The 8,339-nt window shown below is 32.6% G+C and overlaps 1 protein-coding gene across 1 annotated transcript; it reads right to left on the bottom strand.

The window, feature by feature from the left end:
* Positions 1–4,652, bottom strand: LOC100500076 (lysine histidine transporter-like 8). Its single transcript, XM_003517100.5, has 5 exons — positions 3,846–4,652; positions 2,674–2,810; positions 1,766–2,193; positions 882–1,013; positions 1–752 (listed from the first exon to the last, which is right to left on the bottom strand). Exons 1-5 carry the CDS (start codon positions 4,286–4,288, stop codon positions 264–266), a joined length of 1,629 nt encoding a protein of 542 aa, XP_003517148.1. The 5' UTR covers positions 4,289–4,652; the 3' UTR covers positions 1–263.
* Positions 4,653–8,339: the final 3,687 nt, after the last annotated feature.

Raw genomic sequence — 8,339 nt, 5'->3', positions numbered from 1 at the left:
TGACTAAATAAACTCTTAAGTATTTTTCAATTTGCAGAACAAGAAAATTTATACAATCTTGATTTACCTTCCCCTCCCCTTATGCAGTTAATGATATTTATACAAATATCACTATTAGGCAAAATCAACCTAGAACTACAAAGTGGGGTCACAAATTTGAATTTCTCAAAAAAAGAAAGAAAGAAAACCTTAGCAATTCTCTTACTAATTAATTACCTCCCAACATCATTTTCCTAGTACATTTTCCCACTCTATATGTGAGACTACTGAGGATTGAAAAAGCTCACATTAACACCAGTATCAATGATGACATATAAACTAGCCGCAACCAATATGGCACTCAAAGCCACTCCCAATGTCCCCAAGAACCAATTGAGCCACCACATGGCACTATACTTCTTTGGCTTCTTTGTCTTAAGCCACATGAAACATGGGTACGCGAATGTCACTGGCAACGCCACTCCTCCAATCAAACCAGCCATTTGAGACAAAAACGGAACAGCCACTCCTATGAAGAAGCACAAGAACCCAAAGAACACCCTAATAAATGCACGCAGCCACCACGGGCATGGCTTCTTCATCCTTGTAGTGTACCCTGATTCCATGTCATCGAATGCTGGCATGCCATAGATTTGAAACGAGCACAAACCATTCACCACTACAAAAAAACTTGTTAACCCTAGCACGAATCTTGACACATCGCGAGAGTGGAATTGGTATAGGGCAGTGAGCATTCCTCCATTTGCAGGAATCTGTAAATTTGAAGTTACATATAATAAATTAGAATATACTATTATACTATATGGTATTCCATTAGTTATATAAGGTCCTAATGTTAGGTTCATTATATAATTTTTAGTTTATTGTCATAAGATGCATACCAATTGGCCATAGGCCCAATAGCCTCCAATGGCCATGGGAAATAAGCATGCTGCAATGATCGTGTAAGAAACCTTGACCCCTTTCCACATTGGCACGTGTGATGGATGCTTCTCGCTTGAAGGCATAGTAGACTGCAAGGAAAGTAAAAAGAAGACTATTAATACAAACTACTTAAACTTTTCACCCCTAAGCTAACTATATAGTATTGAAGTTTGAAGTATTTTTACATTGATCACGTAACAAGAAATATTGTTTTACTAATTTAATGTTTTCAATAAAGAAAGACCCCTTCAAGAGATAGAGGAACCACTATAGCGATGGTGACTTGCTAACGCTCAAGTTAAACCCAATTAAATATCTAAAGCTTAGCTCAATTCATTGAAAAAATTGAGATATGGATGGTACAACTTAACTAACCATTCGTCTTTCTATTTAATGAAGTTGAGTACTCAACACTGATCCTGAATTTTTTATTTTTTTTCCTATGTTCTGAACGTCAATGTCGACTAATTAATATAAAAAGGAAAGTCATCCGCCAACTTCAATATTGTATGCTTGACCCGGTCTCTCTCTCTCTCTATTTGAGTTTTTCAACAACTTTAATGTCAACTTTGAAAGCAGTACTATAGACTATAGTAAACTAAGCAATGTACATATTTCATTCCCACCAAGCCAAAAGATAAGGCAAAGAAACTTCAAATTCTCGCTGCTTATGTAACTCTGTCTGACTCTGACTAGTGACTAGTAACTAGTAACTAACAGTTGAATCAACCACAATTTATTTTGTTCTTTTTTCTTATTATTCAACATTCAAATTTTCACTAATTTCATAAAATTCAACAAGGTAATAGGAAAATAAGCATAGAATATATTGTTCCCGTACCTGAATTTCAAGGATGAGATTGTGGCCCCTGAAAGCAAAGGCAATGATACCCAATGCATTGAGCACACTAAAGGCATCTTCAACACTGTTTCCAGTCCTCACAGGGTTATAGCTCACATCCGGTAGGGCACCCCGTGCCACAGAGGTTACCCAAATGGCAGTACAATACCCTACAGCAGTGACAGCTCCAATGAGTGACACCCCAGCAATGGAATTCAAGTTTGGCAACTGTGATAGCACCACAGCTACACAGGTGAACACCAAGTACCATTCCACAGTGGTCATAGGTTTGGCAGTGCATGTTTCACCACACACCACTTGGTAAAATGTCCTTGCTGTGGATCCTCCTATGATGATCAATGTGGTGCATGTCCCTGCTGATAGGTACAGTATTGGGAACAAGGCTAGGATTTTCCCAAGTTTCTCCCCTGCAACACATCATGCCAACACTTTATTAGTTGGGAAATGATTTTGGCATTTCATTACTTATTTAACATATGTGCATGCCTGATTTTCAAGTGAAAAAATACTTTTGAAACAAAAGTAATTTGTGAAAGAATTATGTTTTTATTTTACTTTTTATTCATTTGGTTTATATTGAAACACACCATATTTCTAACTTTAAACGTTCTATTTGAAAACAAATAGAGAAGTAGTAATCTATACTATTAAGTAAATGTATTATAAATAAAAAAGTTAGGAAGAAAACTTTTTAAAAGTTGAATGTATGACTTGATTTTAAATTATAAAAAAGTTAAATTTGTTTCCTCTTTTATAACTACTTACAAAATCTCATTTAGCTTACACAAAAGCTCCTGTAAATTATCAGCTAAAAAATTTATTGAATTTAGAATGATAGGATTAAAAATTTGAAAAGAAAATACAGTGGACACGTGGAGAAATCATACCGAAGGTAGCTCCGCAGAGTTGAAGGTATCGACAGTAGCGTACACCTTGCTCTACCGACTCATGAAGGTTGACCAGCAGCCATAAGGTGTAAAGTTGCCATATGAAAGCCAGAGTCATAGTTATGATTCCCCACGTCCTGCAATCCGCCAAAAAATTTGTTACTTCAAAATTCAACAATTCCATTTAAAGAAATCACAAAATGGCCATAAAATATATGGGATTTGTTATTTTATGTGAAATCAAATAATTGAGCTTAGAACAGAAACATTCAATAATTACCCAAAAAAAAAAGAAAGAAGAAAAGAAACATCCAATAATTAAGAGCCCGTGAAACGTACATCACTTACTATTATAATAAAGTTTTATCATTTTATATTATACAAGATGTTATAATGGTTGTTTTTAGTAATGACCACTTACTGTTATGATAAAGTTTTATCATTTTATATTATACAAGTTGTTATTCTGGTTGCTTTTTTAATAATAATAATTCCAACTATACTTCTACCTGTTCAGTTGTAACCTTCAAGTATCCTAGTTGTAATTTGTAAATTACAAATAGGCACGCATACAACAAGTCTAACAACTAGTAAGATTATGTTTAGATGAAAGTTTAGAAAATAATTTTACGAATTCTAATATACAGTTGTAAATTCCAAACTATAAAACGAAGAAGAAGAAAAAATAGTGCTTTAGGTGTAAAATTACTTGAGTTTTCCCATTAAAATCTAAACATGCACTAAGTATAAGTATGTGTTTGGATAGAAGTTTACAAAATTGATTTTTGTAATTGAAAGTAATTTTGAGAAGAAATGATTTATATTTAAATGTTTTTACCTTAAAAACAAGTTCTTCAACTCAACATAAAAGTTTCGTTTTATCATTTATAGTTAAATTGAGCTTTGGAGACAAATTCAATTTACCAACCACCAATAACCAAACATTCCTATTTTTACTAAAATTAAGTTTGATAGGAAGCAAAATTGATTTTGATGCTTTTTACCATGAAAACAAACAACACTAATTGAGAAGCAATAAAGAGAGAAAAATGACAAAGACAAACACAGAAAGTGAATAAAAGAGATTGATGGGGAGGTATATACACTATACACAGATAAAAAGATAACGTAAGTAACATATATAGATGCATAAATTATATTTGAAGACTTACCAACCAAGAATAGTGAAGGCCACAGGGAGAACAAGGGCCTGAATTCCAATACCAGAACAAAGGGTGTGAAAAGCAGCATAGTACTTGTTACCATTCCTTGACTCAGTGATTGGAAGCCAAGCATCCTGAGGATCAAGCTTGGTGAACCTCAGAGCTTTTCTCATAGGGCTTCCCAAAGGGGTGATGAACTTTGGAGTCAAATTAGAGATTCTAAGTGGGGTTCTAGGGGTTCTAGGGGTTCTTGGAGTCTTTGGAGTCTTAGATGTTTTACGACGTGGTGCATCTCCATCCTCAGGGTGAAGTAGAGGTGACCTTGTTAGAGATGGTGAGTGAAGCTGAGAGGGTGGACATGACACAGGTGGAGATGCCACAACAGGTGTTCCTACTACTGAAGCTGTTCTAGGGGTTATTGGTGCAGACCATATTTCCTTAGCTTCACCCATTTTCTCACCCTAGCTAGCTACTAGTAGTGTTTAATTTCTGTTTTTTTGCACTTTGTGTTGTCTCCTCCTTGTGTGTGCTGCTCTTAATTTCTCACAAACATTTAGATGCATATATAGTGGGTGTGGTACAATACAAAATTATGAAAGGATGGGGCAGCATCAATAATTCCACGTTACATTTTTGACTAATTTCAACATATAAATTTGTCGTGTGTACAGTCTTTGTGCATGTACATAAAACTAGTCCTTGTCTGGGATTTTAATTTAATAATGACATGGTGGAAATAAAATCACTTTCGAAACATATATGGTCAATCTAATAAGCATTCCAATTATGGCTCAAATTAACCATGTAGAAACGTGTGTGGAATAGTGAATGATAGCATGCATTATTTAGAAGGCTTTGTGTGACCGGCTTAAATATATCAAAATATAGCCACCTAGGTTGGTGAGGGGAATTTTCAGTATTGATTAAGCAGCAAGTTGGTGGTGAGCTCAGCACTGTTTATTTTCAACGGCGAGTTTGACCAATAAAAATGGTTGCCAATCTGTAAGTAGTTGTCAAATAATCTAATAATATGAAATGATCAAATTTACAACTAGTTTAACCTGTCATGTTATATAATTAAAATTTATAATAAATAAATAATTTTACATATATAAATTATATTTTAATTAAAATTTATAATAATTAAATAAATATTTTTAAATATGTAAATTAGATTTTAAATATATGCTAAAAAAATTATATTGTAATAGAAAGTTATTTTTAACAATTGATAGTTTTTTTAAATATTGAAATTTAATTTAGAAATGAAAATGAAAATATAGATTGAAACAAAAATAAAACATTAAGAAGAATCCCTAAAAATGTTTTCGTTAAAGACAAATTTCTAAAAATACCATCATTAAATAACAACTCTTGAAAATTTTCTCATACAAAATATGAATTCCAATTTATATATATAAAAGATTCTAATATTTCTCGCATACAATTTTTAGAATTGGTACTTTTCAAGCTATTGGTTTAAGAATTTTGGTACAGCCTTAACCCGCCGTACCTTAACCCACGTTTAGCACTAAAATATTAATTTTATGTAACAAATGAGTACTTGGTCAACAAAATGCATCTCATGGGAAATATGACTTTCAACTCTCAACTACCGTGTGGTGGTGTGCTGCCTTGTAAAGATGTTAGTAGCTATGTTCTTCTTGTAGTGAATAACACGTCAGCATTATATAAGGAAGTTACAGTACCAATATATAAAATTATACATCTAGCACATAAAAATAATAATAATAATTATATATAGCACCAGTTGATGACCTGGCCACTTGTTTTTGGACAAACAGTAATATACAAAACAACTGAGAAGTAGGAAAAGAATAGGAAATATGTTCGTCAAACCGTTTGCGTTAAAGTTTTTTGAAACTATTAATCAATTTCGAACATATCTTAGTATAAACACATTTCTCTCACTATGAATTTTTCTTCGATTCCTTCTTGTCAAAATACTTTTGTGGTATTAAATATAACATTGTGCCTAGACTGGCGGCGTCATGTATATTTCATAGCCGAAGGCTCACATTGCAAAAAAGTTTGATACGATATCTTGATTAATTAGGAGAATGTCGAAACTACCAAACTTTTTAAGGTGAAAATGATGTAAAATCTTCATTTGTCATCAAATCCTTTCTTAGAATGGTATACACATGTTTCAACAATTACATAAGAGGATTTGTAGTGGTACAACTTTTCAATAGCGTAGATATGAGGATTTCTACAATAAGGTGGTCTATGATCCTCTGTTGAATTTTTTAAAATCTATAAATTGAATTCTCTAATCGACCGTGGAAAGTTATTTTCCTAAGCCAAAAATTAACCGTATGTTAAAGATATTGGTTAAATTGTATTATTAATATCTTTTTATGTTCTACTTTGATGTCGCACAATAAATACATTTGGATTTTAGTTTTTTAATTAATATCCTAATAACATGGTTAACGAGACAATTTTTTAGTGCATTTATTGAAATAGGTTTGTCTCTCCTATGTAATAAAACCTTTTTTCATACTTCTAGTTAGAATTTAAATCATTATTAACATACTTAATTAAGAGATTAGGTACGTAACAACAAAAATACTTAAGAGATTCAGCTCTCATTCAACTATTGATAAGATGATGTAATATTTTAAAAATGTAACCAACATTTATAAATGCAGGACTATTCTTGTACAAATTAAGACCACTATTATACAAATCTTAAATTAGGTCAGTCTTGAGACACGAAGGTAAAAGTTATTGGCTTGACTTTGGTGGTCAATGTACACACATACGAGAACAGAAACAGTTGAATTAATATTGGCAGTTTTTAATTAACTTTTGATCTGTTAGGGCTTCCATAAACAAAACGAAAATAGTCAAATTTTCTTCTGATCTGTATTTTTGTAACATAAAATTAGATAGTAATTTTAACTTTGAGCGGTATTACGTATGAGATCATGATACTACCCATGATCATTCCGTGTCAGTCAGATTCTCTCATCTTTCTACTCCTCTTAATTCTAATAATTCATAGGTAATAGGTAATTCTCACAATAATTTTTCTCTAATTCTGCATCTTGCATATAATATATAGCTAATATAATGTAAAGTTAAGACCTACCCCTCTAAGCAAACGAATGCATCAAGCCATCAGCATGCTACTATGTTCTCACAATTAAACTGATATCTTGACTTACAGCACTTGAGCACATGCATGGCCTTGACTTTTCCTATATCTTCTCTTCAGAAGTAGGTAGTGGTTCCAAACTATATGTGCTACTATACGCAGCAGAAGTTGTATAAAATTCTACCAACTCCTTTTTTTAGAATCGGCATGTACATTAAAGATATGTGCTTACTATGATAGATATCCCAAAAACATAGCTGGCAAAAACAACACAGACGTGTATTTCAACAACCAAAAATGGAATCAAATTCCGTAATTTTTTTAACCTTGAATGATTTGATGTAAAATATGGAATATATAATAAAAATAAAAGTTCATATGGGTCTTTTCCTTTGTTCCTTGCATGTAAGGTTTTGGGAGGGGGTTCTATGTCATAATACCAGTGTTACCATTTATTAGATTTTCATCTATGTGCCTAAAATATCAAATACTACTGTATGTAGTTCTGGTGTTCCACATGTTTGGTTTTGAACGTTTTCATTCCATCACATTGATGCTACGACATTTTGCCCCAGATATTGGGATCAAGGAAACCAGATATTTTGTCTTATAAAGACTAATGAGATCTATCTAGCCCATAAAATATTAGCTCAAAGTAGGAAATAAATTTAAATCCCATACCCCTGACCTTCAGAGACATTCTGCCCCAGCCTACCCTTTTACCTATTTTAAAATTTCAAAGTCAAGAATAAATGGTTTATAGATAGAAATAATGTGCAGAGGGATTTAAAAAAAAAATGCAAGGTGGAATGACTTGGGAGATGCTGAATATGCTTACTGCCATTTCCATCTTGATTCTAATGTAAGTCTTAGAAGTTCTGTTATGCTAAATTAACCAAGTGTAAACATAAAATGTTGAACTTTCTCTTCTTTTACTCTCAGGTTCTCTGTCTCCATGACGTTGTTTGTATAGTCTGGTTCTACATAGCTAGAACTTCTGTTTTGTGTTTTCTGTAGTTATCTTATTTTTGGCAAACTAGATTACCTATGGCTATGAACTTGTATGGAGAAGACAGATTCCTTATCAAGGTTAGATGAATTAGTCCCCTGGTGTTTTTTTTTTATTAATTATATATTTCATTTTTTTTTTACCTCATCATTAAAGATCAATTTTTAAAGGAATTTGATTCTTTTTTTGGTTGTTGAAATACATGTATGTGTCGTTGTTGTTTTTGCCAACTATGTTTTTGGGACATCCTCCAATAAGCACATTTCATTAATGTACAGGGGGGATATTCTAGAAAGAGTGCATCATCCATTGAAGGAGTTTTATACAACTTCGGTTGTCTATGGAGTATTCAAACGGGGGAACAACGCAT

Source organism: Glycine max, chromosome 1 (assembly GCF_000004515.6).
Source record: "Glycine max cultivar Williams 82 chromosome 1, Glycine_max_v4.0, whole genome shotgun sequence".
Taxonomy (NCBI): Eukaryota; Viridiplantae; Streptophyta; class Magnoliopsida; order Fabales; family Fabaceae; genus Glycine; species Glycine max.
Note: the sequence above shows the minus strand (reverse complement) of the source record. Positions and strands in the feature narration are given on the sequence as shown.